Below are 14,973 nucleotides of genomic sequence, written 5' to 3' on the forward strand. Positions count from 1 at the left end.
AAAACGGAACATATTCGTGAAATATGTTTTTTTCTCGATATTACAGACACTTCAATCTACATCTATAGAGTTTATTTTTAATATTTAGGTTATGAAAGGCGCGCACACCTTATTTGAGACGCTCTATAATATTTGTAGTTGGTGAATAATTCCAGTTTACGTATAAATATGCACACGTGTTTGACATAATGTTGCAAAATAGTTAGTGATAAATATTTTCGTACGAAATATGTCCTTCGGCACTTTTTTAATGAATAAAGATAATTTGTTTTAATTTTAGTTTTGTAGTTAAAATAGTGTTCTTAGACAACTATTAAGTACATAAGTATTTTGTTAATGTTGTATTTGTAAGTTTTTTCAATTACTTACTGTACTGTTCACTCTTATGTATTAATAATATAAAAGAAATTTGTCTTTTGTTTAAAAATACTTATTGAAGAAAGATGATTCTAACATAACTTGAGTTCTGACTTTAATTTTTATTTTTCTCACTTCTTGTTTATGTTCATCCTGTGATATCTTACATTATGATAATAACGCCATTTTGCTTGATTTTTTGTTTTAAGAAAGCGAGAATGCTAGTTCTTTTGAATGATTAGTGCTTAAGGTCTCTGGATTATGTAAAGACATATTAATAAATAAGTTTTTATTAAAATTGTGTTTCTTATTCTCCTACACTTCATACTTAAATTATGTACATATAACAAATTAAATATAAACATTTTAACAACAGGCTTTTGACATATCAGTTTTTTCAAGGCCTAAATTTTTCCAAACCAAAGCGATAAAGGACAGGTCTTTGTACCGGTTTGGTGGATATTTAAGTTTTTGAGTTATTTCTGTTCTTATTGACTCAAGTAGAAAGTACAGTCAGTCAAGTCGAATAGAGTTCAAGTATCTTTAACGTCGGTTTTCTGTAAAAACGGTACTGGGATGAACCTCGCGTCTCCTTTAGATTGCAGCTCAGTGGAGCTTGGGTCCGCGCTGGAGGTAGGGGGATGGAAAGTGGGCAAGTCGACTCGCACCTCTTCGGCGGCGTGTCTATACAACGCTTCAAATTGCATCTCCTCAGATATAGAATGGGATTTTATTTTTCTCTCCTCTCTAGCGTTGCTCGGATAAACTATGAGAATCTTCTCCCGGGCGCTGTGCAGGGCAACCGGCGGCAGCGCGGTGCTGGTGGTGACCACGGGTCCCGGGATCACTTGCAGCATCTCTGTGGGCGCGGGCCGCAGCTTCTCCGTCGTGGTCGTGCTGGGAGTAGTGGTGGTAGACGTTGTGGTAGTCGTAGATATCACCACCGGGATATCGGGGTCCTCGGGAGTCTCGATCTCGCGCATCTCACCGGGCGGACCCATGTTTCTAAGGGATTCGATTTTCATCTCCAACGTAGGTGTAGGTACGGGCACACTGCTCGTTAAGTTACCGTCCTCTGTAGGAATGTATTTGGCTGTGGGTTTCGGCAGTTCTCGTGCGCCGAATATTGGCAACCGCGGTGCGTAAGCTGACACCAGCGGCAGCAGGGTGTCCCGCGCGTACCGCTCAGCCCTCGATATAAATGACGCGAGTCTGGATGGAAGGAATTGTACTGCAAATCCCAATTCTTCTTTTTCAGTAGTTGCACTCAAGGAGAATGTTTCGTAAGTAGGAGTAGTTACGTCATAGTTTTTTGGTTTTCGTGAGGAAGGAGGAGTATGTCGCGGCGGTCGCGTCGGTCTTAAAAGAGGTTCGGATATTTCAGGACTTTCATCAGCCATGTCGATCCTCTGTCGTGGTGTTTTGCGAGATCGCGGCCGCAGGACGGGCTCCGCAATTTCAACAATGCCATTTGGCGCTGTCTTCGTGTTGGTCATGCCGAAGGCGCGGCCTGTGTCGGTGGCGCTGTCCCACTCGTAGTTGTCGACTAGAACGAAAGTTGTTCGCGGCGGATCTTCTGGAAGTTCGTTGTCGAGATCATCTATTGAAGGTTCTTTGGTTTTGTCTTCCTTAATGTTAACTTCTAGTACTGTGGCATTGTCCGATTCGTTGTCCTAGAAAAAATATTTTTTTAACTTCATCTTTTTGTGTTATGAAAGCAATTGTAATCTTAAATTTTATTTTTTTCCATTTCATTTATAGTATTTACCTGTAGCATCGGACAATCACCGGGGTATAAAGGTAACCTTACTGACTCATCAGTTGTCAGCCTCACATGTTTGCAGAAAGATGACCTACGAAAATATAAAAAAGTTAAGCAGGATACAATATAAGGAGGATACCATATTGTAAGAGTCACTTACGTCTTGCCGAAGCTGTCAGTGATGAGGAACTTGTGCAGGCGGACCGCGCGCGCGCCCGCAGTCAGCCAGCCGGAGTAGGCGGCGTAGTGCAGCGTGACGCGCAGGGGCACGCCCAGCGCGGGGTGCGGCACTAGCACGCGGGAGAAGTGCAAGCGTCCCACCTGGTTATTTTCGCGCCTGTGGAAAGAGAAACAAGATATGAGGGCTTACTAAATATAAAGCATTCCACCATCCTTGCTACTATCTCATTCGTTCGATCACCTCAAGTGAAACAAAATAATTATAAGGCAATGTATTTACTTATTCATAGGGAAAGATTCGTTGAGGCCGGAGTCACCGTGTAATGTCAACGTAATTTTGCCATAGGTTGTCTTCTCCCCGGGCTCTGTAGCACCCCACACCGACACATGGTATTGATGAGCTGGAATAAAAAATAAATGAATAAAATTCTTATAAAATACTTTTTTTATACGATTTAGCAAGTAGTTTTGTGCGACTTCATACCACAGAAAGGTTCTTCCTCTCGCGTAACCAAATATAGGGGACCGCGGCCGAGAGAGCGGTCCGCGTAGTAGCCCATATTACCGCACCGCCGCTCCTCGCTACACGGGAAACATCGACCCTGGATACAAAATGTAAATTTATCGATTACTTAACAATTGTAAAGACAACGATGTTCCAGCGAATATCCTAGAGTCTACAATCAAGCACGTTTTCCATTGAAAACAAAGCACAATTTCACGGCACCCTAAAATTAGTAATAATTAAGTTCCTAACGTACCTCAAGAAAGGTGTCATAGTCTAAGCATGGGAACGCAGGGAAGTGGCATTTAGGTGATACAGAGTCTGTGAAGAACTTGTAGGCGCGGCGGTGGTTGCACAACGAGCGGCCTTCCGCCGATGCGGCCGCCCACGGCAACACCAGGTCTGACACTGCGCCCACGAACCTGACAATAGCTTAATCTTAAAATTATATTACCAATTTTTTCTAATTTAATATCGCTTTGTCATTCTTTTTACTTTTTAATTTCATTCGCCGTTACCATTAACCACATAATACATACAAGTTGGAGCATCCATGTTGCACTCGACCGCCGTTGGGGTAGAAGTCGACGTGTCCTAGCGGCTGGGCGGCCCCCAGCCCGCCCAGGATCAGCGTCTCCCCGTTGGAGTGGATCACGTCCACGAACTTGGCATCCGTGCGGTCGAGCCGCACCCGAGGGTCTTGGAAATCGAATAGCGGTCCAGCGGGATCGAGACCTATAAAAATATTCATACAGTATAATTCTTTGTCAATCGCGACCTTAGTTAATAAAGTACAGTAAAAACAAAATCTCATCATACCTGTTATTCGACTTATGTTCCTCAGTTCGGAGCCAGCAAATCCTGCGACATGCGCTCCCAGACTGAACCCAATTAAATGAACGTCTTCAAATTTTAAATCTATGTGTTCCGCTAATCCTGTAACATTTGTATACGCAAAAGTTAAAAATTAAAATAGATATACAATTTTGAAATCTGTCTACCATTGGTAATAGACTAAGAAAGTGGTCGGTTTATTTCAAATCATTGTCGAAATTAGAAAACAATATTAAGGTGTGTTAAGCTCACCTTGAAGCATCATGGCCAGCTGCTTGCCCACAAGCCGGGTGTTGGCGGCGGCGCGCAGGTAATTGGGCATCGAGGCTCCGCCCTCCCAGTCCACGCACACTACGTTACATTCTTCCTGTTGCAAACAATCATTTTAAATGTTTATTTTTCACTAATAGACTTTTATAGGTATGTATAATAACTCTTTTTCAGTCAATTACTGCATTAAATAAATTTTGTAACAGATACGTTTATGGCGGTCTCACGTGCTCGCGTAGTAAATAAATTTAAATGATTGAAGAGTACTTACGACGGCCATCAATGCGGATCTCATTTCGTAAACCCAGACGTTGTCGCAGTTTGAGCCGAAGCCGTGAACGATAACGCGGGTCGGCTTGGAGGAGTCGAAGGCGCGCTCCGCCCAACTCCACGCCTCTGACATGTTGGCCGCCGATACTGACATAAGTGGCTGGTCACCTCTAAAACATTGGTATAACTTCGATCACAATTTATGTAGAAAAATGAGAAATTCCTAACAGACGTTTAGTTTTATTTGTTGTTTAATTAGCGTATTTATGTCAAATCTCATTTTCAGTTCTAACATTCATTATAAATGCATGTACTAATACTATGTATCACTGTGCTTCTCAATTTAAAAAAAAAATCATTTGATTAAACAAGAATGTTTTCAATACCTACACATAGCATACTATACATACATAATCTCTCCAGGCGAAAGCCAGCACAAAACGAACCTGTTCATTGTAGAATACATGAGGAAGTTGGTGCCGACCTCCTGCGGGGGACTTGGCAGTGTTTCCAGGTACGCGAAGGGTCCTGAGTCTTCGAAGCAACCGAACTGTCCGTAGCAGACACTACCTTGCGACCTCTTCGTCCTGGTTAAGGTATAACACGACTTAGGACCTGTCCCACCAAATTTTAAATTGTCTGATAACAATCCAATGTGTAAAATATGTGATGGAAATATTTTGTTATCTTTCTTGATAGTGACTTATTTTTAAGCCATTTGAACCTCTATCAGCCAGTGGTGGGACAGACCCTTAGTAAATTAAAACCATATTGCACTATACAAAAAAGTGAGCAGTAAATCTTAACTCAATCAAAATGATGAAAGTATGAAAAATTATTGGAACAGCACTGTTTTAGTTTAATTTATTTGCGTGTAAAAAAAATGTCCGGTTAACTAGAGCGCGCCAAAAATCTTTTTACATAGATCAACTTTTAATGACTTTTATTACCTGTTTTGTCGATTAAGTTGTAGATTATTCTAAGCAAGCTATGATAAATTCTCCATCTTGATAGTGTACTCATTTATGTATTAGTTACTTTTTGTGTTGTCGACGTTATTTCCGTGAGAACAATAATGTTATTTCGCATTAGAGTAGAAACAAAAGAACTTACAATTGAAACGTGTAAATTTAAGAGAAAGCTTTATAATGGGGTTGCTCGTTTTGTTTTGTGGGAAAAAGCATTAATTCACCAACAGAGTTCAGGGGTTTAAGAAAACAACCAACCTTTGACTAACTTTTACAGAATGTTTTTACGCAGAATCATTTTATAGGATTAATAATGACATCGCAAATACACGATGTCCAATTTAAAGTAATGTTTATTGTATAAAATCCATTACAAGAATAAAAAATAAGTTTTAGTATTCAAGAGGCGTGACGACGCTGGATGCATTGTGTGTAAAATATGAGTATAGTTACTTACAGCTTTTAACTTACGGAAATTATCTTATTGTTTGAGATGTTCGTCACCGCAATAAATATCTACGATTTCCGTATTCAGAATGTTTACATTTGTACATACATAAACGAGTTAAAAATATGATGCTATACATGTATGGTCGAGATATGTGCGCCAGGATCATGAGAAATAACCTTCAACCTATAATACTGCCTTGAATGACAAATAAAACTATAGATTTGATAAGGGAAAGAAATATATGTTATAACAGAACTGCGACTGAGTAAGAGCGTTGAAGATACAACCAGGAATAGCATCTCTGATAGTAGTGTAACATGAGTTTGTAGTACCTTGTGCGTGCTTTTTTAAGTTCCCATTGGTGTATAGAGTTCCGTACTGCCGCCAGGAGTTCCGCGTCTTTGCGCTCGTCCTCTGCCTCCTGCGCCGCGGTGGCCGGCCGCCCCGCACCTCGCCATGCCTCTAACTCTGCATCTAAATAAAACATTAATAAAGACGAATTCTAAAATGGATTGGTACAGGTAAGTTAAATGATTGCATTATTATCAGAATACAAACTGCTTTTAATAATAAGTTAGAACTATGTATTTGTTACAATGCTTAATACAGACAAAAGTATTGCTTAAATAATTGACCGACTTAATGTGTTGCGCGTGTGGTATACCCTGACATAATTTAATAATCACCTATTTTGTAATGTTTTGCGAAATTATATAAGGGACGTGAAAACATTTTTGTAATAAACAGATAAAAGACAAATAAGGCAAGCGAGAACTCTAGAGAAAGTAACGGAATCAAATTGAGAGATTTAAGGATTGTGTAATCCTGTTGTGATTCATATCACACCATACAAGTGACATTAGTTTAGTAAGTAAATGAAAATCATATGTTATTTTTGCATATAATCGATCGATTTTTGCTTGTAAAAACTTTATCTTTTTCAACGTTTCGATTCAACTTTTGCAATAGTTTAAACTGCTTAAAGTGTCTGTCTATTGCGAAATTGCTTTAATTTAGTTGTATGTTCAGAAATCTTGTATGTTTAAAAACATTTCTCAAGTTCTACAAATCCATATTGTTTCTGAGTAAAAGTGAAAGAGCGTATAAAACATTGTGAATTATGGACATTGTGCTTTGGTTTTGCTCAGACTGGGCGACCTAAATGTCGACAGGCGTCTCCGGGTAGACGAGTACAGTCTACTTTTTGCTGTACCGAGTGACCTTGATCCATTGTGGGGCGGTATGCGAAGCCTGTTGCGGCCTACTATGGACGAAAGCAGGCCGCTCCCAACGATCAAGATGGTGGGAAACTAAATAACAACTTTATACTGGTACAAGAGATATTCGTGAGTATTCTTACACTATGAGTGCTCTAACGGACATCCTGTTTCTTGTAGGTTTGAAATATAAAGATTTGTAAAAAGCTATTGCAGTCGGAAAATATTAAGATGTTTTTAACTTCAACGATCGTTTTACTAGTGAATGCAATACATACATCTAGCTATAACAAGCGATGTGGTAAACAGCAGCAGGGCGAGCGAGCGCCAGACTTGCGTCGCCATCCATACGGCCCGGCATTCACGTACACCTGCAATAATAACAAGTTTGTTTATTTGACTTTATAACTGTGTTCTCGTTGTCTTATTTTTATCCACTCTTAAAAGAAGTAAATATTTTGTTGTGTCATCCCTTTCTTTAAGTCACAAAAAAAACAAAAATAACAAAATGCTTGTGTATTGTGAACTAGCTTTTGCTCGTGATCGTCCGCGTGAAATAAAAAACATAGCCAATGTTATTCACAGATAAGGGTGAAAAAAAATTAATTCGGTCTCGTAGATTTTACGTGAATCGAACAAAAATACAAACCTTTCCTCTTTATAATATTAGAGTGAATATGAAACGACGGTAAGTTTTATTTAAATAGACCACCGTGTTAGATATCCATTAAAACAGCATAAATTTTTTATCGCGTGCAATAAAATTAATTCTTGCTACTAATTATTATGTAAGATAGAGTCCATAATGTAATGAAATAAAAGGATACAGTCATAGAATATTTTGCTAATTGTGTCACTTGAAGTCATTTGTCAAAATTAGTAACCATGATTGTGTTTGGATAGGCAGTTGGTAATCTGTTGCAGTATTTACAAGGTCATGTTTTAAGGCCTTCCATAATAAGTAACTCCAGCCTTGTGGCCAGTCGCCCCGTCACATTAGAATTGGGTTGCTGCTAGTTATTCGTCTATAAAACTTACAAAAAACTTGTCGTTAAACTCGTCTACAAACATGAGTAAATAGAATTAGTATCATTGTACAGTCTAAAGTTGTTTTTAAGCCTGTTACATGTAATTATAGATAAAGTCTAGTATGCAATTTACATTATTATTTGTCAAATAATTAAATCTTAACCATGTACTCAACCTAAACATATCTACGTATACACAGTGTTTGGAATAGGTCTGGTGACCTATCAGAACATTGTTAAAATATGATTCTTGACAGCATCATTAAAATCGAGTTTCCTCGAGCCAAATTTAGTTCAAATGATCACCTATTGTTTTATTCGTTGTCTATTTTGGCCGAGGTTTGGCGATATTTGTAATCTCAATGTAGTCTTTCACTGTCTTACAAACTTTTAAATTTTTATAAAAACAGTTAACTGTAGCAAATTGTGAATGTGTGACTAAAATTTGCCATTAAACACGTTTCTATTACGTTTTTTCTTTGGAATTAAAAAAGTAAATAAAGATTATTTTTCTGTGAACTAAAATAACTTTTGAAGAGGGATATTTCAAATAACGTTACTGTATAGCCTGTGTTCCTGCATTTTCTCTATCTTCGGTTCTATTTCGCTTTGTTCGTGATGATTTATTTATAAATAATTCCAACCAGTATTAATAGAAACATTATACAAAGTATCAACAGCATGTTAATTAATAATTTAGTACAAATACGTCGTAGTAAAATAAACACGCTATGTATTCAATACACAATTAACACCGATACAGTAGTCAAGTAATTTTAGAATTTATGAAAGGTACGTTAAACTTGTTTACATATTTTGTATTAGGTAAGCTATTAACAATCTGAATACGTTTAACATAATTTGTATGTATTGTTCGTACATGGAAATATGTATGCAAAATGAAATACTTGACAAACATACTTAGTAGTAAAGTTCAATGGAGATTATCTAATTCTGCATGGTTCAACTAGGACATTCCTGTATCTTTCTAGATTGAATTTTTATGTTTTACTATGTTTCGGATAATATTGTTCTATAGTACAGTATGTTGTCAGACAAGCATCCCGAAGGCGTCTCTATTGATAATAGATTGCCCGCGAGGAATAAAAAAGATAATAAAAAATGTAGCCTATTTTACTTAGTTGTAATAAAACATTTTTTTGAAATCGATTCAGTAGTTTTTTCAGTCGTTACAAACAAAATACAAATCTTTCTTCTTTCTAATAAAGTATAAGATGTAAAGTAAATGTAACGTGTTTATAAATTTCACTTACTTTCATTAGAAATTTCTCATTGCAGTGGTATTATTTGTCAGGTGTTATTTGATATCGTGTGATGAAATGTATCGGATGATGGCCGATGGCTGTTGACCGCTCAGCCGAGACGCGGTCTCGGTGACCGACCCACTTGTTACGGTTGCGCTTCTGCCATTTTGCTGGATCAATGACACCACGTGTATAAAATGACAAATCTATTAATGCGATGGTAATCGTATATTTCTTTTTTGATTACCTTTATGTTTCAAGTGTTTAATGTTGTTCATGTCTGCCAATATTCTTGTATCTGTATAATTTGTTAATCGCTGGAAGTTGAAATTTAAAATATGCACCTATGTCGTAAAGATTAATCGAAATCGTAAAAGGTAATTCCAGCAAATTACTTGTCGGACACAATATAAAAATTGCATTTCTAAAATAGCATAATGTTAGTAATTCTGCGTAATTGTTTGTTTATGTAGTTCTGTAGTAATCAAATAATATTTCGTAAATTAGATTTGTGTAACAGAATGTATTATGATATGAGATAGGCAGTTCCATTATAACAACAATACTAATTTGTTTTTAATAATACAATAAAGATTGTTATCTCTTTGCGACATCATACACAATTGACTAAAACCCACGTAAGCGATTACCGCAATTTGTTACGCTGTTTAAAGCGTAATGTTGACTTTGACATTGGCTCGAAATCGTTTAGAATCTTCTCTGCAGTGTCACAGGAAGAGACTGTTGACGAAATTGGCTATTAGTTGATATGCGTTGGTGTTTTCTTAATAAAAGAACACATTTCTTAAACTCTTATTGAAGAATGTTCTAGATTCTTACATAATCACTAAAGAAGGAAGGCTACTTAAAAAAAAATAGTTTCCTTTTCATAGATCAGTTTTAGCTTAAACAAAAATTGATACATTTAACTCATGTCAACAATAATGTCATGGTCGTTAAGTTAGAAATATGGCACAAGGTATGATTTAAAAATATTTGCCGATAGATGTATAAATTATCAGTTTATCTTCTTCCAAGTTAGAGTTACAAAATCAGGCTCAGCTTGGATATTACCGGAAGACATTACTATAGTAGAACAACCGGATGTAAATAACAGTTATATTGCCCGCTGTCTTATTTCCGCGAGGTTGTATCACAAATTCACGGCTTTTGGTGACAATATTGTATTGACATATATAAGAATTGTACAATATTGCTTAAGTGAATACATATTTTACAGAGGATGAGTCATAGTGAACCCTCGTTTGAATGTTTCATCTACTTCAATCTTTTTACAAAAATAAAGACAGCAATAACTTTTAACATTTGCTATTAAGTATACTCTTAAGAAATCTTGTTCGGTGTTTATATCTATAGAGAACAAGCACAAGTTAACCGTGACCTACAATTATAATTGCTTTGGATTTATTCGTTGTTTATATTCATATTAATCGACAAAATCGATGAGAATTTTTATTTCATATCGATAACATTGTCTATCCAAAATGATTTTAACTAGCGGTATATTTAATACTAGTTAGCTTACCAATTCGCTTCGGTCACGAATAACAAAGGTTATAAGACTAGAATATTTTTTCTGGTAGAGCAGCCTAACGTTTATTTCACCTTGTTTTGTCATAATTTCTTAGCACAAAAGTTCTAAAATAATCTTAAATAAGACAATTTATTTTAGGTTATAATGTCCAAAAACATATTTAGGAAGAGATGGATATATTGCATAAAAAGTAACGTGATCAAGAAGATAATGAGATGACGGATGATAGAGTTGTTTGGAGGACGAAAAACTGTCGTGCTGACCCTACGGGAGTAAGATAACGAGGAAGTTAGTATTGATGAATTACGATATTGTACAAGACTGTATTTTTATAAAGTATGTAGTTAAAGTTGCGTCTACTAGAACAAAGACTTTGTTTTTTTAATTCTTATACAAATACATTACCGTTATACTTTGAAGTACGTAGATTCAAATATTATCTAAAGAAATATAAACTTCCTTCTCAGTTTCCTTTATTTTTCACAATTATTTAATAAATATCATACAGATTGTTACTCTTCTTATAAATATTATACATTTAGATGTCAATATTGCTCGTATTATAATGTAACAACTAACATCATTATAACACAAAGTATGTTTCTCGTCATGTTTGCAAGTATTAGAAAACTTATTTAATTGATACTGTCGCTTTAAACTCAGAGCAATACTTCTCGCCAGACTCTCGATGCGCGCCAAATCTATCCATACTTCTAGTGACATTGACAGCTGTCAGCTAGGGACGTGACGTTTATGCCGATAATCTAGAGTTGCGCCAATTCTATAGCACGGTACTAATTTTATTCCTAACACAAGGAATAAAAATGAATAAGAAATGTTTGCCAATAACTTAAACATCAAGAGTACAGATTAATTAACACTAAAAAAACGTAGGATCATTGTTTTTTATTGGTATAAATCACACGGATTACAGTTTATACTCTTCTAATCTCTTTCATCAGAAATATATTTCAGAGTTCGATTACAATTGGATAACTTTCTAATTAAAACTAAATATCCTCATTTCTATTGATTGTAAAGCTAACATTAGTCACTTCAGTATTCACTTTCTATAACTGTCCTCAAGATTACTTTTACTTAAGCAATATTTACACAATAGGCTATTGAATTATGATAAACTTTCTCAAATGATTATCCTCTCAAATTCAAATTCTTTTTTTTATAAAATACCTGCTATACGTTGATCCCGATATAGCTTATGTTACTTACGGATAATGTACTTTTTAATGCTGAAAGAAATGTGAAAGTAGTACTCCAGTAGTTTTTGAGTTATTTCAATACATACAATACACAAACCTTTCCTCTTATAATATTAGTAGATTTTGTTAATGTTACTAATGTTTCTTGTAACCATTCCTGGTAAGCTTTTAAAATCCTGTGTTACGATATGGTTTACGACAGTCGAATGTCGGGATTCGAATTGACAGCCACTAGATTGGTGGCCTGTGCCCGAAACAGCTATTGGCGCTACGTTGTCTACACTGACAAGTAATATTTATGGTGGAGTTTGTTGAAACTTGCCCCAAAATTGTCATTCCAATATATTGAGAAAAAGGGTATTAATAGATTTTTTATGCATGTGTTTCGGCACTGGAAACGCGTGATTTGTATGTACAATTTTTAGACAATTTCATAGTCACGACAATGAAGCTTAACGTTATATTAAGTGGCGCAGATTGTCTATAATGACGAAGTGATGCGAGAAATATCCATAATGCTTTCTCTTCGCTTTATTCTCTAGGTTTCTATGTTCAGCGTTTACAAATTTATTTATATGTGAAAGTAAAACATTAACACTGAATCGATGAAAAACATTTATGAATAAGCGAGTTAAAACAGTAGGTGAGGTCAATAACTGTGGGTCAATTTATATGCGAATTCATGCACATTTGGTACAACGTATGAAAACCGAAACCTATATAAATATTTATTTTATACTTGTGTGAATCTGTGTAGTAGATAACCTTTATGTTTAACCTTGAATCAGTCTTGTTTTTTTTAATTATATTAATATCCTACGTATTTTTGTATTAACACAATAATGTTTTACGACAAAAGTGTCTTATATATAATGTAAAGCTAAAAATAAAATACAACCTTTGTTGTAGGTGTTGCAACGAAAATGTGTTAAATATTACTATTTTACATATTAGTTATAAATGTTTGTGGTATGATTAATAGATTTCAATAAAGCAAGCTTTTAGTGTTGATTACTCTTGCACGAAATCGTATATTAACGCCTACGGTAATTATCGGAGTATGAATTAAAAATATTGATTTCATTTTACAATTTGTTGGCGGGCGTGAGACGCTAAAGATTTTGACTTTCACTTAATGCTCTGCAACGCATCCGTATGACCTCTAGGTAGGGTTACCATCATTTATTACGATTATTGATTTTAATTATATGACATTGTTTTAAAATTAATGAATATTATATCAACTGATAAACGAATTGATTGCGATGAGTATTGTTTGTTGCTTTTACATATTTAATTTACATTTAAACAATCTATTTACATATGTCAAAAGTATTTATGCTTTTAATGCAGCTTTTCGTAAGACGCTGTTCTTTTGATTTTTTGAACATCACATTATACGCATTCTTACTTTTTGTTTCAAGCATTCGTGCGTCATCAAAGCTGAAGCCCTATTTGTGTTTCGGTCAGCGGGCGGCCTCGAGCCAAAGGAGCGCGGAGTGAAAGCTGGCCGACGCTGCACTCTGTTGCCAGTGCCGGAGTGCACTGCCCAATGTTACGTCACACTCAGCTGTGCCGACACAACCCGATATTTTGTGTTTATAATAATCGAATACTGTCAACCTAAAATTTAACTTCTTTATATTTTAAACTTCATAACTAGACGTAAAATATGAAAATTATTAAATTAATTTATTCGCTCTACCAAAAGGTCAAGCAAATCATGGCGCCACAAATTACGAAGGAGCACTACTTTACAAGTGTGATAGAATATGTTTCAATCTATGTTATTCCAATTTGTTTTAGAAAATTGTTTAATATTTTTAATATTAAATACCCGGGTATAGCTGTAATAGTATAAGTGCAAAAATATTGTCATGTAAGTGAATTCGTAAATTGTCTTTTTGAGAATAGTCTTAAAATCTAAAAGTTTAATTAAATAATTAGGTTCCATAAATTACACGTCCATTCTGAAAACGTGCTGTCAATTTCCCAATTGCACAATAACGACCTTATAAAAGACTTAAACGCGCGCGTGGGTACGTTTGTCATTGTTTTGATCTATTTGCTTTTTCTGTACAAACATATGTAAGTATCTATTATAAATTATTTTTAGTAAAGGTGATGATTAGGGAGATGAATAAAAAGATAACTAACATGGAATAAATCGTTTAATTCTCAACAATTGGTGTCAGGTGTGGGGTATGGCCACACAGCGAGTATTAAACGATTTGAAGGCGGTGTAGTTAGGGAGATGAATAAAAAGATAACTAACATGGAATAAATCGTTTAATTCTCAACAATTAATAATTGCATGTTAAAATGTTTTATTAAACACCCACCTACTAAAGTTACGTCTTTAATTTTAATATTTCAAACGTAAATCTTGAATATATAGCATAATTTAACTATTGGTTATTTTGGGATTATCTAACCGTTACATAATTGTTTTTACATAACAATTGGAATACGGCGAACGAAATAGGACATAACGTCAAAAACATCGCTGTCAATTTTTGACAGGTGTGCTAAACATAACTTCCGTCATGTTCAAGTTCAGACTTCGGCTTTGAAAGGATTTTGTACCAGTTGTTTCGCGCGTAATGAACACGCAGGCGATAGGCAAAAAATAATTTACACACTAAATATTACGCACAAAAAAAATGAAATCAAATTCATCATGTATATAAAATATTTCGGAATATTTTAAGATAGTATTAAATACGTTGGTAAGAAATAGTTAATTTTAAATTAAGTAATGTTGCATAACCTAGTTTTATTATTTATCTTAAATTAACTTCAACTGTAATAATGTTATAGCTTAAAGAGGTGTGCAAAATTCAAATACGGTTTCAGTAGAAAGCGTTGTTTGCTTCAATGCCGAAGTGGTCAGAAAGTTGTTTCGTAACATGTTGACGTAACGCCGCCAAGTCAATACTGACAAAAAATATCAAATAACGCAGCAATGGCAGCGAACCGGCGCACATTGGGCTGTATCAAATTGCTCCATAGACAACTTTATCTGATGTTTGAAATGTCTCTTTTTGTTGCTTGAATGTGCTTTGTATCAGTAAATGCATACCTTATAACG

General features: G+C 35.4%; 1 protein-coding gene across 1 annotated transcript in view; it reads right to left on the reverse strand.

Moving 5' to 3' along the window:
• Positions 1–69: 69 nt before the first annotated feature.
• LOC106100180 overlaps positions 70–14,973 on the reverse strand; it is an 18,600-nt gene continuing 3,696 nt past the window's right edge. Inside the window, exons 2-14 of the mRNA XM_013278939.1 lie at positions 7,093–7,185; positions 5,930–6,071; positions 4,625–4,765; positions 4,180–4,348; positions 3,891–4,005; positions 3,624–3,740; positions 3,344–3,539; positions 3,061–3,226; positions 2,784–2,901; positions 2,580–2,700; positions 2,280–2,456; positions 2,126–2,210; positions 70–2,030 (exon numbers count right to left, since the gene is read on the reverse strand). Coding sequence (XP_013134393.1) covers positions 891–2,030; positions 2,126–2,210; positions 2,280–2,456; positions 2,580–2,700; positions 2,784–2,901; positions 3,061–3,226; positions 3,344–3,539; positions 3,624–3,740; positions 3,891–4,005; positions 4,180–4,348; positions 4,625–4,765; positions 5,930–6,071; positions 7,093–7,159 — 2,754 coding nt within the window. The 5' untranslated portion in view covers positions 7,160–7,185 and the 3' untranslated portion in view covers positions 70–890. The remainder of the gene's footprint in view (positions 2,031–2,125; positions 2,211–2,279; positions 2,457–2,579; positions 2,701–2,783; positions 2,902–3,060; positions 3,227–3,343; positions 3,540–3,623; positions 3,741–3,890; positions 4,006–4,179; positions 4,349–4,624; positions 4,766–5,929; positions 6,072–7,092; positions 7,186–14,973) is intronic.

The sequence above is a fragment of the Papilio polytes genome, unplaced genomic scaffold, assembly GCF_000836215.1.
Source record: "Papilio polytes unplaced genomic scaffold, Ppol_1.0 DF824069.1, whole genome shotgun sequence".
Classification (NCBI taxonomy): domain Eukaryota; kingdom Metazoa; phylum Arthropoda; class Insecta; order Lepidoptera; family Papilionidae; genus Papilio; species Papilio polytes.